We start from the raw sequence: 18,038 nt of genomic DNA, 5'->3' as shown, positions 1-18,038 counted from the left end.
CAAAACCGTGATTGCTTCAAAAACCGGTACATGTAATGACACTTTTTCACGAAAAATGGTGTAAAGGTCAAACCAGTACACAAACTTTTAATCAATATGCGTTACTTGAAAATGTGGTATGAACTTGTCAAAAGGTACACGTTCATGCATGGATGCGAAAACGTTTTTCGTTTCATGAAATGTTGGTCAGCTTCATCCCAATCACAGTTATTTGCATATAAGGAATCTTCCAGTGTGATAAAAACTCTGTGACCGCAATCATATGTAAATGTGTACTGAACCATTCTTTCACATTTATTTTTCAAATTAAGTACGCATTTTTCTCTAGGGAAATATTTTCAGTATCACCAACCGTCAAATCGTATCAGAATGGAAAAATATTACCTGGGAGTAATTTGGTCTATTTCTGTCGTATTGTATGTTATTAAATTGTCAGAACATGTTCACGTCACAATGGTGAGGTTTAAAACCGTAAAACCTTTGGCATTAACTAATTATACACTATTTTTAATCAATAGCAAATGAGACGGCAAAATTCTTACATCTAGTTATCAGTTCAGCTATATAAAAACTTGACAGAGTTGTTATCTAGATCAATCCCTGATTTATCCATGTTCACATTACTTGTGAACATGCAGCAGAGATACAACATAAGAATGATACGAATGATACCCCTTATGGTATCTTGACAGGTATCACAGGGGATGTGGTCATAAGCGTTCGCGAGAAAACAAGGGACCCTAACAATGATTTCTCACTTGACCTTTAAACTTTCAGAGAATACTATTTAACCTTTACAAATAATTACTTATATGCAAGATTTCAAATAACTGGAGTAAGAAGAGATCACATTTAACAATAAATAATTCGATCAACTCCTCAAAGTACGATAAGCTATTCAAAATTAAATTGAAATTATCGAAAACCTATAATGCCAATCGATTTGTTACAGTGCCAAATAAAACGATTTAGGACGCAATAGATATCAAATCAGGTCCAATAATCGTTATCATTCAAGGTAAACTATGAAATTTACCAGTTCCAAGGAACATATAGATGATGACAAAGGCAATGGGGCCTTCTTGAACCACGAAATAGTGGTGGTACCAGGTGTCCGCAATGGGTAAGCGTACCCTGCCAGCTACCCGCACCCGTCAAGTTTGACCCAAAGCGACAAATTAATCGTTATTTGGTGAATTCACCAAATTACTTTTGTGAGTCAAAATTTGGTATGCTGTCACTCATCATTTGAGAAACAGACAGGTCATATTTTGATACAACATTTCCGTATCTACCGTAGAACTTCTTAAATTATTTCACTTATCTACTTTCTGAGAATCCTTGCCTCACTAACTTTGAGCTAATAGGCTGTGTCTAACTCGAAAGTCTTCATATGAATGGCATGCTCTACTGTATCTGAGGAGTTGTGAAATATACACACCATAGGCTGGAGATGATGGTATATTGCTCGACAAAAGGGAAAGTTTATGATTTCAAATTGAAATCGTCTCTTTTGTCATAAAGCTTAGTGTATAGTGTATTATGTCTAATTTCAAACAATACATCTAGGTATGATGCCGAGTCCACACTTTCAGTTGTTTCTTTTATTTCTAAATCATCTGGGTAGATGTGGTGCAGATAATTGCATACCAGGATTGTTTAGGACGCAAATTGACCCCTTTGAGTGACAGTGCACTTTAACGTAGAATTACGAAGTCTCTTTTTCTATTTTCGATAGATTATTTAAAATCTACAGTCAATCGACTGACACTATACATCTGAATAAATACTTGCATGATGTTTGTCTTCAGCTTTTCCCTAAATCTATAACATATTATGGTTTAGTTTCGACATATCTTCATGAACCAATTAGGTGCAATTTTCTATCTTTAGATACTGTGGACGTCTTCAATTAAAATTGTTCACAACTGAAGGAAATGCCACTATGAGAAGTATTAAGTCATTCGTGAAATTATGCCTTTTGGTAACCATGGTGACATGTGGAACTTCCATAACTCTCGATACAAATATGCTTTTTGAAGAATTGTCAAACTTGGCCAATAGAGGGCTCGGTGTACAAGCAATGCAGGTAAGAAAAATAATACCAGCTCTTCAGATTGATCCGTAATGAATATGAACTGGTTTGAGACAGTCTACACTGACCAGATGGCTGTTATGTTGTTTGCCATAGAATACACATTTCGGAATTATTTGGGACTTTGTGCAATATCTCGCCGGAGATTGCCTCTATAATGGACGAAATATCACGATGAAAATATCATGCAAAACACACATTTGATGACGAACAATATTAAAGATAGGAGCACTTTTAGAACGCTTACTTCAAGTGAAAGTCCATTCAGCAACACATTGAAATCTTACCTTGACATCTTGGCTGGAGGAATTGCAGAAATTACGTCTACAGTGGAGAACAGGTCTAGATTATTGATGAAAGTACATTTATTCCAACATACCTATATTGAAGAAATATTAAATATAATCTTGATTTAGTCCTGAATCAGATTAGCTAGATTAGTATTTACTAAAAATGTTTGTTCTGTTTCAATATTATGTTACCAACTGTTGCAGGAATATTTTGAAACCTTGGTGTTTGAGAAGACCCGTATAGACGGTAGGGAAGTCGTAAACACGGTAAGGGAGCGTTCAGTTTTTACGGCCGGGGATGGACCGGCAAAATCCAGGGGGTCACCTTAAATTTGAAAACTGCAAAGGGGGTCATGCATTTTTCAAACAGCTCAGAGGGGGGGGGGTCATTTAATTTTCATAAGTATCCGTCCAGTCAAAAAAGCAGTTTCAGTGTTCAGAAATATCTGCATGATTTCATTCTCCGAAGTCAGTTAACTAAATCTGAACTTAGTATAATTATCTGTCACATGAACATCTTGACTTGGCAATTCTGAGGCTTGTCTGGTTGTAAATCAAGCTCACTGTGGGCAATGAACAATTCCTATTACTTACGTATTAGAGATATAGCAAGTTTTGTCAGGAAAAATATTAAACAGTTACCTGTAGACTAATAGCACCATGAAAAGTGAAATAATACTTGTAGGTGAAATTCCAATATCATACTTGTTGTCAACATCAATATCTGAACTTTCAAATACCCTATTTGAATCAAGAACATTTGTATCAATTATCAAACACCTGTAAAAGCACAAATTAATTGAGTTTAGCATAGTAAAAAATTATTCATAGTTTTTCTCATAGACTCCGATGAATAGTGAATCAACATTTCGGTGAAAAATTCAAAAAATCCTATTTCTTGCACACATATCAACCTTTAACCATCCTAGTCTAATTAAGTACTTTAAAATGAATTATCAAACGTCTATAAATACACAGATTTAGATAGTTTTATATTGGAAAACAGTTATTCATAGTCTCCTCATAGACTACCATGTATAGTGAATCAACATTTCGGTGAAATTCTAAAATCCAATTTCTTGCACACATATCCATTTGTAACCACTATAGTCTAATCAAGTACATTAATATTAATAATCAAGAGTACATAAATACACAGATTTACCTATTTTTGTTTTTGGAAAAAATTATTTATAGTTTCCTGATAGACTTCCATGTACAGTGAATCTATATTTCGGTGAAATTCCAAATCCAATTTCTGGTGAATAAATCCATTTGTTACCACCTTAGTCTAATCAAGTACATAAATATTAATAATCAAGAGCACATAAATACACAGGTTTACCTATTTTTGTATTGGAAAAAAATTGCTCATAGTTTCCTCATAGACTCCTTTATATCGTGGATGAAAATTTTCAGTGAAATTCCAAAATCAGATTTCTTCTACATATAGTATGCACCAACATATTGTAATCAAGTAAAATTATGCCAATTATTGAACATCTGTATATGCACAAGTATAGCAAGCTTTTCATCATGGAAAAAAAGTATTCACGATTTTATCATAGACTCCCATGTATAGAGGTTGAACATTGTTGGTGAAATTCTAAAGTAAAATTGTTGTCCACATACCGTTTGTAACAACCTTATTTCAATTAAGTACAATTAGGTCAATTATCAAATATTTATAAATGGTGGATAGATACAGTTTTTTATTACATTTAGTTTGTATGACATAGTTTTCTCATAGACTACCATGTAGTGAATCAACATTGTCAACACGTGATTATCAATTAAATCCAAATATCAAAATTTGTACACATATGCTTGCACAAAAATATAATGCGGGCCAGCTTTAATTTCTGTCCAATCCCTTTGAGGGGTGATTTCAAAATTATTGCAAGTCAGAAGGGGAAATTTGAACATTAACAACTTGTGAGCTTGTAAGGACGGTCAAAATCTGAGAATCTTCTTTTTTGATTTTATCATCGCCCCGAGTTGTTTGTGTCTGCAGCTTTACTGAAGCAATGGGGAGGGGGGGCGTGACATTTTTGTCATCTTAAAAGGGGTGGTCATCAATTTTTTGTTGCAATGGGTAGGGGGTTCACTTATTTTGACCGATTTGCAGCAAGAATTTGCCGGCCCACCACCGGCCATAATAACTGAATGCTCCCTAAGGTTTATCTTCTCGGGTAGGCAATGACCAATTACAAGTATTTCTACAGGTTACATGAAATTAAAACTTACCCGATAACTTCTTCAAATTAAAATTTATCAAATAATTTCCATTATTTAATGTGACAAAATAAATAGGAAGATGAAACAAGAAATATGAAATACGTATCATTAGACCACGATGGTCCAGGTGATCAGAAACTATACCCTGTTGGCATGTTGCATATACTATAATTACCCAGGACTCATCAATTTGATAAAATTCAGCAACTCCTTGAAATCATTGCCACAATTACAAGCCAGGAATGCAGCCTCTCATCATTCTAATGATGGCCTTGTCATGCCTCAAGATCAAATAAAATCATTGATCGAATCTGAGAGAGCCCCTTAATACGATAAGTCCAGAGCCATCATTACCCACTTTACCTTGTTTTATATCTATGCTAATTATTTACATTCAGTTAGCAAACACGTTTCTTCATCATAGTGGAGTGAACATTTACGGATATATCCTGGTCTGCTGACAGACCATAACTGTATTTCGATGGACGATGATTTCCGGTTATATTTTATCATTATTTGCAGCTGCAAACTGCGTTGGATTACAAGTTCAAATCACTTGAGGATGCTTTGAAGGAGCTAAAAGAAGCCGTTGAAAGTTCCCAAGATCAAACGGAAGCGACGTTTGACCCCTGCTGTGATTTTTCCGATGACGATGTCGAGTATAACAGCAGATTTAGAACAGAGGTGAGCGAATACGCCGCTCCGATCTCTATCGAAAACAATGATGGATATGATCGATGGATGGAATCATAGAATCGGTCTGGCAAAGTCAATTTATCAACATTTCTACGACACATTTTATAAAAAAGTAGCAGTGTCTGTACATAACTATTCTGAATTTGTTAGAGTGTCATTTCATTCAAATCATTGCCAATTCTGCACAGTCTTTGTGTCTGTCGAATATATTTCGAATATTCCAAATATATTCGAATATATTTCGAATATTCCAAATATAACCAGTTTAGTGATAATGAAGACATTGGGCGTCAAAAGAGAGCATATATGTATCTGCAAATATGCTCTTGAGAAATTTTCATTATGTTCTTTGAATGTAAAGTGTAATCTTTTCAAAGCATATTGCTACCAATTATATGGTGGAAATCTGTGGGTTAATTATACTGCTGGTGTCTTGAAAAAAGTGAAAGTTGGTTACAATAATGCAGCTCGCATTTTTTCTTGGCTATGAGAGACGCAGTAGTGCAAGCTCTATGTTTGTTTCTAATAGGATTGATAGTTTTGATGTCTTTACGAAAGCAAATGTATAGTCTGATGAAAAGAATATCTTACAGTGAAAATACAATTGTAAGAATGGTTAATGATGTACTGTTTTACAGTTCTGAGTTGCGTAACCTGTGGAGAAAGTCGATCTTTCATGGTTAGTGAACGAATTTATATATGAATAGTATATCCAACACCATTTTTTTGTATCATAGTATCTGTATTTCCTTTTTGTAATTTATATGGACGAATGTTGTCCGAAATAAATAATAATAATCCAAATATAACTTACACTTTTCATACTGTGCAGCTCAATTTAGATAAAGCCTGTGTCAGGGTTGGAAAGTATGCCAACAGCACACATACTAGACATCTGTCGCAGTCAGTCGTTGATGTCATGAAACGGATTTACAAAACTTCACCAGCCTTTAAATGGCAATACTTTGGCAACGAGCAAGGAATCTTCACATTGTATCCATCGACGTCAGTGTCAACGTGTACGGATTATGATCACAGATACAGGTGCGTTATCATGTATATTACACCACGCATATCATTTCAATGTCGTTGAATTGTTTCCGCCTCTTTGAAACAGTGTAAATCGTTTGCAATGCGAATATGATGGCTAGCTGACTATGCAACATAATCTTCAATAACTGAGGAAACGTTATGTAATTGCAACTGGCGTAGAAGAGCGAACACGCAACCTTTTGTAACACCATCGACGTCAGACGCTGAAAGAAATTTAGCTTAATGAAATTATCTTTCTGTTTACGTACATCTCAAAGAATATCGTCACATTTTCAGTTAAATGAAGTTATCCTTCCGTCCGAGTAAAATCAAATATATATAATATGCCGGAGACTGCATATCAAGTTAATAAAGCGTTTCAGTATTCAGTACGTTTTCTAGGTGATTGGTAACCATGGCATCGATGTTCTTTTTTCTAATATGTCGAGAGTATATCTTTTCCAAAATACTTTAACAAAGTCAGATATTGTTAATGTCTTTGACCTTGCAATCCAGGTCATTGTAAACACACGGAGCGTTCTGTATTTTGCTTGGTATTTAAGGTATACAGTCACCTGTAATCTAAATATGCCATTATATGGTCAAAGGGGCGTACTTTGATAGAAAATGCCCTGTGGGGCGTTGTATTTAAAAAGCGGCCACCCGGTTAAAATCTGTGATTGGTTAGATTTTCTCTTTCCATGATAACTGTGGCAAAATTGGAACAGGTGTATACCTTAATCTTCCACTTGCTTTTAATAGGCCATGGTATGTGGAGGCTGCTACCCCAGAACCAAAGGTTTAGTGATTGTAATTGATAAAAGTGGATCAATGAATGAACGTTATGGGGGCAAGACGTTAATGCAGGTTGCAATTGATGCAGCGATAACTGTCCTGGATACGACGAACCCTGTTGACAAGGTAACAAACACGAACCCCAAAAATGACGACATAAAGCAATGATACTTCACGTACTTCATAAACAATTACACAGCAGTTTTACGGCATAAATTTGTCAGTTGATGCCATTGCGATATATCTATCCTTTTTCTTCCAATGTAATCAATTTCTTGCCTGACTAAAAAGCATTACAGGAATTACATAATTTTTCCCCCTTTTTGAGAAATCTTGTCTTGAATTCAATTGTTGATATTTACTAGCCATATGAAATTTCAAGGTGTTTGAGATCTGACAGAAGTTTGATGAGTAGACGAATCAAAATGAGGTAACACCACGAGAATACGACGTGATATCGACCAAACTGCTTGTAACAATTTCTTTATCATACATTCATACTTTGGTTATGACTTTTCTGAAGTCGTTCAAAACCGACCTTGCTTGTTCCTCGCTGAACACATAGAAAGTTGGGTAGCTAAGGAGTGATGGCAACCGCATCACTTGTTGAGATTATTCTGCTGTTAGGCCATTACACTTCATCAGACTTTCAGAGGGAAGAATTTGAATATTAAGATGTCGACACAGGTTTCACGATTTGAAGGACGCTATTGTTTAAGTTTCATACGACGTTAGATTTAAAAAATAGGCTGGAGTGTGTGGGTAATATTTCTTTTTGTGAAAATTTCCTCAACCCTTCACGAAAATTACGAGGCCTAACAGAAACCAACTCGTCATCATTTGTTAAGTACGTGTGCAGTAACAGAATTCTTAATAATTATATAAATGCATGATATATATGTACACGAGTTGGCCCTTCAGCCTCAACAGATGTTAATGTAATGTGATAAGAATCACACCAAGTTTCTCATTAATGCAATTAACTATTCTATCTCTATAAAATGATCATCTCTTTATTATAGATATAATTGTAAGACAGTGTCACGAGTTAAAAGGTTACACGTATGCGATGATATCTATCTGTATATCTGTATATGGACTCTATAATCTCACACTCATACCTTTGGATGAGACAAATTTCTACTCGTACCCAAACACGCTTTCGTGGTCAGCACATTCACGGTGAAAAGTCTGGCTTCAGTCCACAAAGTCACTAATTCTGATATTTCATTCTAAAACTGAGCAAAAAGTCTTCTCTGCCTCAGGATGGCAAAGATATCTCAACCCTATTCGCTGTTCAGTTCCAAAATTCAACTCAATTGTGCAAAAATCAGCAGCGACAGAATCCTGGTGTTCACTGTATGCCGTCTACAGTGTGACTCCCTGAGAAATGCGTAGGGCTACTGCCTACAAAGTAAGTGAAGCGATGAATTTCCGACCAATAAGAATTATGGTGCATCTTACCTCGTACAGTAATGTGAAGTACTTTGAGAGTAGTGATACATATGATAAAAGATAACAATAGCAAAACTAATAGTAAATATTGATATAGTATCTCGAAACTATTTTCTTGCCCAAAGCCATTAGCGTAAAAAGTGAATATTTCTTATTTCACAGAGTATCTAGCGCCATCTGTGGCCACGACACAAATTTCTGATATTAAGCCCCACCTATGACCACAATAAAAGTTTCTGCAAATATATGCAGTGTATGGTTACACTAACAAATCTAGAATTCTCATTAAATTAACATTTTACGATGGAGTTATCATCCTATCCAAGTCTTAAACTGGAGAAGAAATTGTTCCTTAGTCATTATAATTTAACAGGAAGTTGTTGAAACTGCACAAAAAAATAAATGCTCTATCACCCTACGCATTAAAGTGTATGTGGCAATCTTTGCCATGTTATAATCGAACGAAAGAAGGAATGAATTCGATCAACTTTCCTTATTTTAGTCAATGGTAGGGGGCGTATGCTATCAAGGCGTCAATCGAGCCAAGAGATCGCGTGTGAGAAAAAGGCAGCCCATTGAGGATACCTTAACGTGCCCCTCCCAAAAGATTTCAATTTCTTAGTCGATATAGACGAAAAAGCTGATATACCCTAAGGCTTAGGTAAAAAAGTAAATTGCGCTGTTCGGATAACATAGTTTTCAAAAATAGGGTAAGTAGGTCGGCAGGTATTTTTTCCCCAAATATTGCACTTTTCAGGGTTCAGAGCCATCAAACACTGGCCACAACATTTCCAGAAAAACCTATTATACATATACAAGGAATAAAAACATAGAAGACGTCCTCATTTAAACAAAAAAATGCCAGGTAACGAACACGTGATTTTACGGTTTTTTCTTTTTTTATAATACTTCCGTGTTTACGTAGCTCGTTTAGGGTCGGTAGGCAGGCAAAATATAAGGTCGGGTTATCGGAATAGCACAGTCGTTTTCTTTTGCCTTAGATTAGTTCACCGGTCGCTTTTGGCAATAATTTAAAACTTGCCTAAGTATGCCCCATTTATCTTCTTCGTTTTGTGCACGTGTAAGGAACTGCTTGCCTAGCGGTTGGTTTCCCTAGCTAGCAAAAAAAGCCCTCTATTGTTGAATTCAGTCTAGTATACGCAGCGCGGAATGACCTTAATCTAGACGACGTCCCTGGCCCATCTTCATGTGAATATTATGACCTGTGCTGATAAGAAGACCCCGAACTATCCACAATACAATTACTTAGTTCATGTACACATCGCAGCAAAATGTGATCGCGGCCTATCCACAAATACATATACACACTATGAAAGATGACCTAGTCCTATTCTCATCTTCATAGTTTGTACGTGTATTTGTAATGAGAATGCGTCTGGTCATCTCCATAGCGCCTGTTGCTATAATGAAATACATTTAGCAATTCAACAAACTTTGGGCAAGTGTACATGTAACCTATGGTTGGACTTGGTAGAGTATCAACGCAGGGCCGAATCTTTCAGTTTTGTAGCATTTCAATTTAGCCTGAGTGGCACAGACAACAAAAAGATTATTCCAAATCAAAAAGATGCGTTGAAATTATTTTTCAAAGAAGGTTAAAAAAATACTGAAATGTCAGCATATATTCATCGCGGCGATTTTGGTAATGTCTGCACCTTGTTTTGCATAATGCAAATGCATTTCCTATTTCGTTCAAAGGTATGATGAAAAACCAAGGATAAGCCTACGTCAAGTACACACAATCTGATTAAAATCCAATGTAGTGATGGGTTATGCTAGCGTATTACAGTCTTTTTTCTGCCGTTCTCTCCTCACGGTTCAAGTCAGGGGAGGACCTAACCTCAAAAAAGCCGCATTTGGAAAATCTAAAAAGTCCAATCACTACATTGGATCTTAATCAGAGTGACGTAAATATTGCAATGTGAACTCTAGGCAATGCTATTGCTTTAGTGAATGAATTGATAGCTTGACTCACATACTCGGATGGATATTAGGCCACAAAAAAATTAATTTGTTTCTGGTCATCGCGCACATCATTTCAAAAGTGTGCGCGTCAACTCTTTTTTCCTGTTTTTCATTTGCCCCTATGGAAAAAAGGGGAAAATCTGTTTTGGCCTATACATATGCATACTCTATGTCGACATGTTGAAGATTGTACATTTCGAAGTGATTTTATTGTGCACAAGGGTAAGTTTTAAGCAAGTGCATTAAACGGAACAAAAACATATAATTAGGCTTATAGAACTGTCGTCTCTGAAAAGGAATACTATGAACAAGTACCGCCAAATTATAATTTAAAATGTTCTACAAAATAAAGTTATATAGTAGGAACAGAAGATTTGTTTATGACACATGTTTATGTATCCCCTTGCACACGAATTCGGTACGATTGACATTAATATTTCCTCCAGATTGGCGTTGTGGCATTCTCTGACGAAGCTCAGACGCTCAGTGGCAGTCCAAGGGACGATGAAGATGATTACCTAAATTGCTTTAGCGATCAGCTGGCACAAGCCACGCCAATAAATATCGACCATCTTAGAGATTTCATAAGCTCATTGCAGTATGGGGGTAAGTCAACTATTTGTCATCTCAAGGTTGTCATAAAGGAGAGGTACATGTAGTTTCCCTTTTTTGCGTTGTGAAGCCCTGAAAACCAATCCTACTCCGTCTTATAGTAGCGGATACGGTTTTACTGTTATTGTTATCTATAGATATTAAATTCACAGCATCGATATCCCTTTCTATATTCAGCAAGAGTATTTCACGAAAAGAAAATTTTTACTTCATTACATGTTCAAATGATTATAACATTTCTAACATACTGATTTGTCTTCTAGGCGGTACGGAGTACATACAAGCTTTAGAAGCGGCTTTTGATTTGCTTCTTGCTTCTGTGGACAACGAGGATGGCATAGAGAGAGGTAACATCATTTTACGTTGATTCAACTCTGAGTAATTGTAAGTAGACCCACACTTGACTTGCTTCAAAGTTATTCTATTTTCATAAAACATTAATGTCGATACCGTAAACAATACCATGAAATATACAATTATGTTTACTGACGTCTAAATAGACACAAGTACAAAAGAGTTAAAATTCAAAAAAATACTCTGGTAAACCCATTTATCGAAAGATATTTTTGTTTGTTGGTTTCTGTTATTTTAGACCAAGTGATTTTATTTCTCACTGATGGCGAACCAGAAGAAGATTTAAAGACAATCATGGAATTTGTGAAAACGAGGAACGAAGAAATGCAAAACAGAGTTGTTATTCTTACAATTGGTTTAGGAAACGGTGAGCGTTCTTTGTAACGTTAAAACACGATCGATGTAACTAGTAATGGTGTTTGATAAATCTGGCGAAGCAGTCACTAATGTAAAGGCATTGCGTTCCTTTTATTGATGCATTCTCAGCGCATAATCACGCTGACGACTGTGGAAGTTTTCATTGAAACCGAAAACGAAACTCAAATTTGTACATGTGGGTCGTCATAAATGCTTTTACCGAAATGAGTGTTTGACAACAGTTCGGTCCATTGCAACCCCTAGCGAAATCAGTAACACTGCAGACGACAACTGTGAACATTTACTAGGTATATGTGACTATATTCACATTTTATGTCCCACAGTATCACTGACCCAATAATAACTCGACCTGTTCATTACTAATTCGATAATAACTCGACCTGTTCATTACTAATTCGATAATTACTCGACGTGTTCATACTCGTGCACATGGCCGTTCTAGCCGCTAATCGTTATCCTGGAGCGTGCGAACCTTTGTCGTCACTCTCTTGCTTTTCATTTCAGCTGATGGACTAGACTTCCTAGATGATTTAGCGAAGCAGAACTTCGCAAAGTATGGTCTTGAAGATGCCAATTCCACGATTGGAGAAAACATAGAAGTATGTTCAATTATAATTAAATAACTAACATATACCTCATTCTAGTAATGTGTCAATATTATTATTATTATTATTATTATTATTATTATTATTATTATTATTATTATTAAATTAAACTCGTTAACTACATAGGTGAAACACCTCTTTCCATGGAGGTCGAATAAATAAAGAAAACTATTCTACGGCAAAAATATGAAAACACAAAAAAACACAGAAGTACAAATAGCAGAAAAAACTACCGAAGAAGCATTAGACAAGTAAATAGAATTCAGAAAGTTATTACAAGTTTTCTTAAAACTGTTCAGTGACTCCGAGTCCCTGATGGCTTTTGCGAAATTGTTATATTCATCCACACCCGCAACAGACAAGGTGTTTTGATAAAGAATTGTACGAGCTTTGGGAACTTTAAGAAGGTTCTGATTGGAAGAACGCAGTGATCTGAAAGGTATATAATTATTGAACATACTAGTTATACAGTCAGGGGTTAGATTGTGAGTTGCTCTGTAAATTTGGGCCCTACGGTTAAACGGAGTTTCAAGTTATTCGGCAGCTAAAGAAGCTGAGTCTACATAAGATAAGTGGAAAGAGGCCTCGTCATAAAAACATCATTAATAGTGCTAGTATGTGTAATAGTGCTAAAATGTTAAAGAAGGTTATGGTGCTGATTATGGTGATAGCTACAATATTTGTGGATGGCGGCATCGAAAGTAAGGACAAAACAACATGCACGACAAGATCAACATAAAGAACAGAAGGAACAAAAACGTCAACGTCGACACCGACGCCGAAAACAACAGCAACAATAGCAGCAACAACATTAATACTTCTTAATATTGATAGAATATAATAATAATTAATATAAGTATTATATAGAAATAATAACGCGAATAATAATAGGTTCAATTTCCGTGAAAATTTCACAAGTAGGGTATTTTGGGTCGAAAAGACCAAATATGATATCGATATCACTGCCCCATGTTTCCATGGTAACCATTTAGGGGTTGAAAATATCATTTTTTCTAATATCCCATGAAAAGTTACTTTGATTGATATGAAAATTATCTAGTGAGGGAGTTCGGGTCAGAGAACACAAAAACCAGACTTATTTTAATGTTTCAAGTTGCCATGGTAACTATTTTGGCATTGAAATGTTCCTTTTTCCCTTATTTCTATTAAAAATGTACTCGGACATAAATCCCGGTATTTGGGAATAACCTCATTTTTATACACCTTTTTAAATCCAATTTTACCTCAAAAAATCAAAATTAAAGCTTTTTGGGGGATGACCGTCCGGCACTGCACTGAGCGATCGCGAGCAAACTGAGAACGCGTTAAGCGCGTCCGCTAAGCGCACAGAACGAAATTTCAAACCCGCGCAGTGCAGTGTACGTGTGAGAAATTGTAGGCCGGCAGCATAATTTCACCCGAATTCACAGGCTTTTGATTCACCACTACTAACGTTGTGAAGTACCCAATGTTTAGAAGTATTTCCACGCATTGACGTAATGGTGTTTTGAGGTCAAAGGTCAAATAGCGTCCAATAACACCAAAAGTTATTGTACTCCGCGGCAAAGTTATACCGAAATTTACTGTACGAAGAAAACTCCAAAGATTGCAGACGCAGGTGTATAATAATAAAGATAATGTATATTGGGGCCATTCTGGTCAAAATTATGCTTTCCGTTAATTTTAGTGTGTAGAGTTAATTTATATAGACCAGAAATAATTTTTCAAGCATTTTTAATTTTGTTTCATGCAGTCATCTCAAATAAGTGTTATGTAGTATAATACTAATTTCGCATTCATCAAATTAAGTTTATGCCTCCAGGCTTCAAATTAATTTATGTGATAAAATTAATTCTACTAGTATCTCAAATTAATTTTGTGAACCCAATTCCCCTTAGCACCCAAGATTCACTGGTACTTATTTATTTTATGGATTGACAATTAATGATTTGTTTGTCTCATTCCAGGAAGAATAATGAAGACAAATTATGACCATGTAGTGGTGCATTATTTTAGTGTGACCTGGCGTGACCCCATAAACTCTATGACTAGCTAGATCCCTTTCCATGGTAGCAACGGCTTAATTTGAACATGGTGCCTGTATACCTTTAAACACTTTTTAAAAACCCAGCAGGCCAAGACAAGGGGGAAATATTACAAGATATCACGTTTAATACTGCCCTACTTGACATAGTATAGGGCTCTCACTTGTGCGAACGTCGTAGGAAACACTTATTGCAACGATTTACCCTAAATATAAAGAATCGGCTGTCAATTAAACTGCGGTTGCTAACCAACCGGAGGTAAACAGTGAGACTAAACGTGCCCAGAAATACGAGCGCAAGAATCGTTTTGGCGCGTGCCAACTCAAAATTATAGAAAACCGCAAAGACTAGTCGTTTTGGCGTGTGCCGGCTAATCGGCTAACAAAAAACAGGAAACCGCAAAACCGCAAAAAGTGATAAAGAAATGTAAATAGCTATGGAATAGTTTCTATAAAAATCTCTACATATGTATATCAACCTGAGGAATAATATTTTGACCTGTGTGTAGTACGATGCTTAATGGAATAGCCAGTATTATTGTGAAGGGCGTTAGTCATATCAAACTACTGACGTGCTACAAAACAAATTAATCTTTCCACCTTTCAGCTTGGTGAAAAACGCATTTATTGATTCGCCAAAGGCCTGTGGATTCGCTTATTTTTGCACAAGTTCTACATGGACATAGGAAAAAGTTCGACTCACCCTCTGGATTGTTGAGCATACAACTGACTGTTTCAGTGAGTCCGACATGATGAGAGTTCTCGAATCAAAAACTGTACTGTAGCCGTGCTCGAATACAAATATCGTCCCATTAAATTACGTCGTTGTTATACAAGAGTTAGCATTCCAAAGTCTGTCACCCTGTTTTTTTCAAAGTTTGGAGTAGAGGGCGGCATTTCCATCTGAATAATTGAACGACGTGAAACGCAAACATTTCCATCACATATGTTCCGGCAATATGTACAGCAGAAATACTGTTTACGCTGCAGTTACGTAAGCTTATAAGCTTATACTCCACAAAATGGCCACAGTCGGCATGAAGTTTCTGAAAGGATTTCCTAAACGTCCTACTTGGTACCTTAGACACTCACATGTGATATCCTGAAAAGTATTCTCTGCAGTAATTCCAGTTTCTGTTGACATTCCATCATTTTTAAAGCTAACGACACGATAGCACGATAGCACGAGACGTTCTACTGTCACGCCACGCACTCTCAATTGCGCATGCTCTGGAATCGCGTCGCGCCTCTGAAGGGCGCGCGCGTGTTCCAACAGAGAAGAACGCGAATCGCAGGGTCTCTGCCAGACTACACTGGTTAGATTTATATAATGAACTTTTAATATTACCCCTAATGTATGGAAAATATTCGTTCGATGGTCGCAGCATAGCAATTTCACTGCAGAGAGAGAGAGAGAGAGAGAGAGAGAGAGAGAGAGAGAGAGAGAGAGAGAGAGAGAGAGAGAGGAGAGAGAGAGAGAGAGAGAGAGAGAGAGACAGACAGACAGACAGACAGACAGACAGACAGACAGACAGACAGACAGACAGTTAATTTATATTGGAAATCTGTTTCATAGGAGAGAGAGAGTTAACTTATATTGGAAATCTTTTTCATAGTCGTGACTTTTGATGGAAGAAAATTGCGCTGCACGTGCATCAATGGGAAGTCACCCCATTGACAAAATTAAAATATACAACATCTCTTTATCAGAATTCCCACACAGCCTCAATGAACTATTATTAGATTTCTATATAATACTTATAGCCCCTAAACTTGTAATAATAATAATAATAATAATAATAATAATAATATAATAATAATAAAGCAATGATATAATTGCTATATTAAACATAATAAATAAACAGTGTTATATCTTTTGCTCGGTTTTTGACTTATGTCAATGTATTTCTCACAGTCCGGTGATCACTTTTATTCTATTGCAGCACACGAGTTTCTTCAAAATTTGTCAGACGTTCTTCTTCTTGACCTCTCTAATTCAAATAAAATACTTCTGTAACTAAGACTACGCTCTTGAAATCGAGTATAAATACTACTACTATTACCACTGCTACAACCACTAATAATCACTGTGAAATTATTATTAGTATCATTTTTATTGTTGTTGTTGTCGTTGTCATACAGAAATGCTGTACTAAAATGTTTTCAATGACTATTGTTGCAAAAATGAGCGTTTTTTCAGGTGCGTTTCCGTCTAGGTCACCGTGTACTTCTCCATTTATTTATCGTTGACAGAAAGGACACTACACCCAGGTCACAGATTATGGGTTTTTACGTAACATAATGGCGAGGTACTATAATTTCTTCTCCCGTACAACAGCAGCCAGTGATGAACCAATCTTCTCAGTACCGTACATTGATGGTTTGGGTTTGGGTATGTTGATAAACTATACACCATCGATGCATCCTGCAGGCGCCACTAAAAGTGTATGAAATAATACGAAGAAAATGTATTACGTATTTCTAAATATCTTTTGAACCACTCTTTCTGTATGAAATTCAGAGAATTCAATTTATAATTTTCGATGTCACTTAAAGCGAGGCGAAAGAATTATTGTCTACCACTCCAAATACGCCGGTCGGAATTGAGTTGCCAATATTTCACTTTGTTAGAACCGTCTGGTCGTCAATGCCAGTATTTGTGACCTAATTACTTATACGAAGAAAATCAGTTTATTTTTCTATGTTAAAATGAATTACTATGATCACTTGAAGAACTTTGCCCTGCACCCTTCAGCACGTGCATAGTATTAACTTAAACATATGTACACACATATATGAGGACTTTGAAAAAACTTTGAAAAATCGATTGGAAACATTTTAAATCTCTTTCATGTCAGCAAGGAGAAAGATAGAGTTCATCATGTTATTTTCTACTTTACGCAGGTTTAATGACAACGGCTATGTTGCCGATAAAACAAGGTGGGGAGTTAAAAGGTGTCGTCAGCATTGATATAACTTTGGACGATCTCCTGGGCGATATATCTTATTTCAAAGAAGGCGAACGGACATACTCATTTCTTTATGAAGTCGACAGCAAAGCTGCAGGTATTAGTCATGTGATGTGGTGTGCTAATGTTTATTTCAAATGATAAACGTAAAACCGGATAACGACATACATCAAGACTGTTTGGTAACTTACTTTTATGCCACTGAAATTCTTTTTTTCAGAAGTATAGGTAGGGAAATGCTAACTCCTTGAGTCGATTTTCATAGGTTTTTATAAGGAAAGAGCAAAGATAAAATCTCTGATGAGATATATATTTTTATATTGATTTAAGTATGATAAGGCTGAAATGTGTTTTAAGTAAAACCACTCTATACAAATACAAAGCTGCTAAATCCACAGTTTGCTTTATTAAAAAAAAAAAAAAATCAAGTCACGGACTCTATCTCAGTACCTTAGTGCAATAAAACGGTTTCTCCTAATACTTTTAATA

General features: G+C 36.0%; 1 protein-coding gene across 3 annotated transcripts in view; it reads left to right on the top strand.

The window, feature by feature from the left end:
• The window catches only part of LOC139144717 (VWFA and cache domain-containing protein 1-like), a 51,705-nt gene that overhangs the window by 19,482 nt on the left and 14,185 nt on the right, over positions 1–18,038 (top strand). For all 3 annotated transcript variants that reach the window (XM_070715442.1, XM_070715441.1, XM_070715444.1), the window contains exons 2-12: positions 1,894–2,089; positions 2,590–2,652; positions 5,146–5,307; positions 6,152–6,363; positions 7,114–7,272; positions 11,034–11,193; positions 11,463–11,546; positions 11,792–11,920; positions 12,436–12,530; positions 16,834–16,972; positions 17,485–17,646. In XM_070715442.1, coding sequence (XP_070571543.1) covers positions 7,117–7,272; positions 11,034–11,193; positions 11,463–11,546; positions 11,792–11,920; positions 12,436–12,530; positions 16,834–16,972; positions 17,485–17,646 — 925 coding nt within the window. In that variant the 5' untranslated portion in view covers positions 1,894–2,089; positions 2,590–2,652; positions 5,146–5,307; positions 6,152–6,363; positions 7,114–7,116. The remainder of the gene's footprint in view (positions 1–1,893; positions 2,090–2,589; positions 2,653–5,145; positions 5,308–6,151; positions 6,364–7,113; positions 7,273–11,033; positions 11,194–11,462; positions 11,547–11,791; positions 11,921–12,435; positions 12,531–16,833; positions 16,973–17,484; positions 17,647–18,038) is intronic.

The sequence above is a fragment of the Ptychodera flava genome, chromosome 12 (genome assembly GCF_041260155.1).
Source record: "Ptychodera flava strain L36383 chromosome 12, AS_Pfla_20210202, whole genome shotgun sequence".
Classification (NCBI taxonomy): Eukaryota; Metazoa; Hemichordata; class Enteropneusta; family Ptychoderidae; genus Ptychodera; species Ptychodera flava.
The sequence above is the reverse complement of the archived record's forward strand: the minus strand, read 5'-3'. Positions and strand labels throughout refer to the sequence as shown.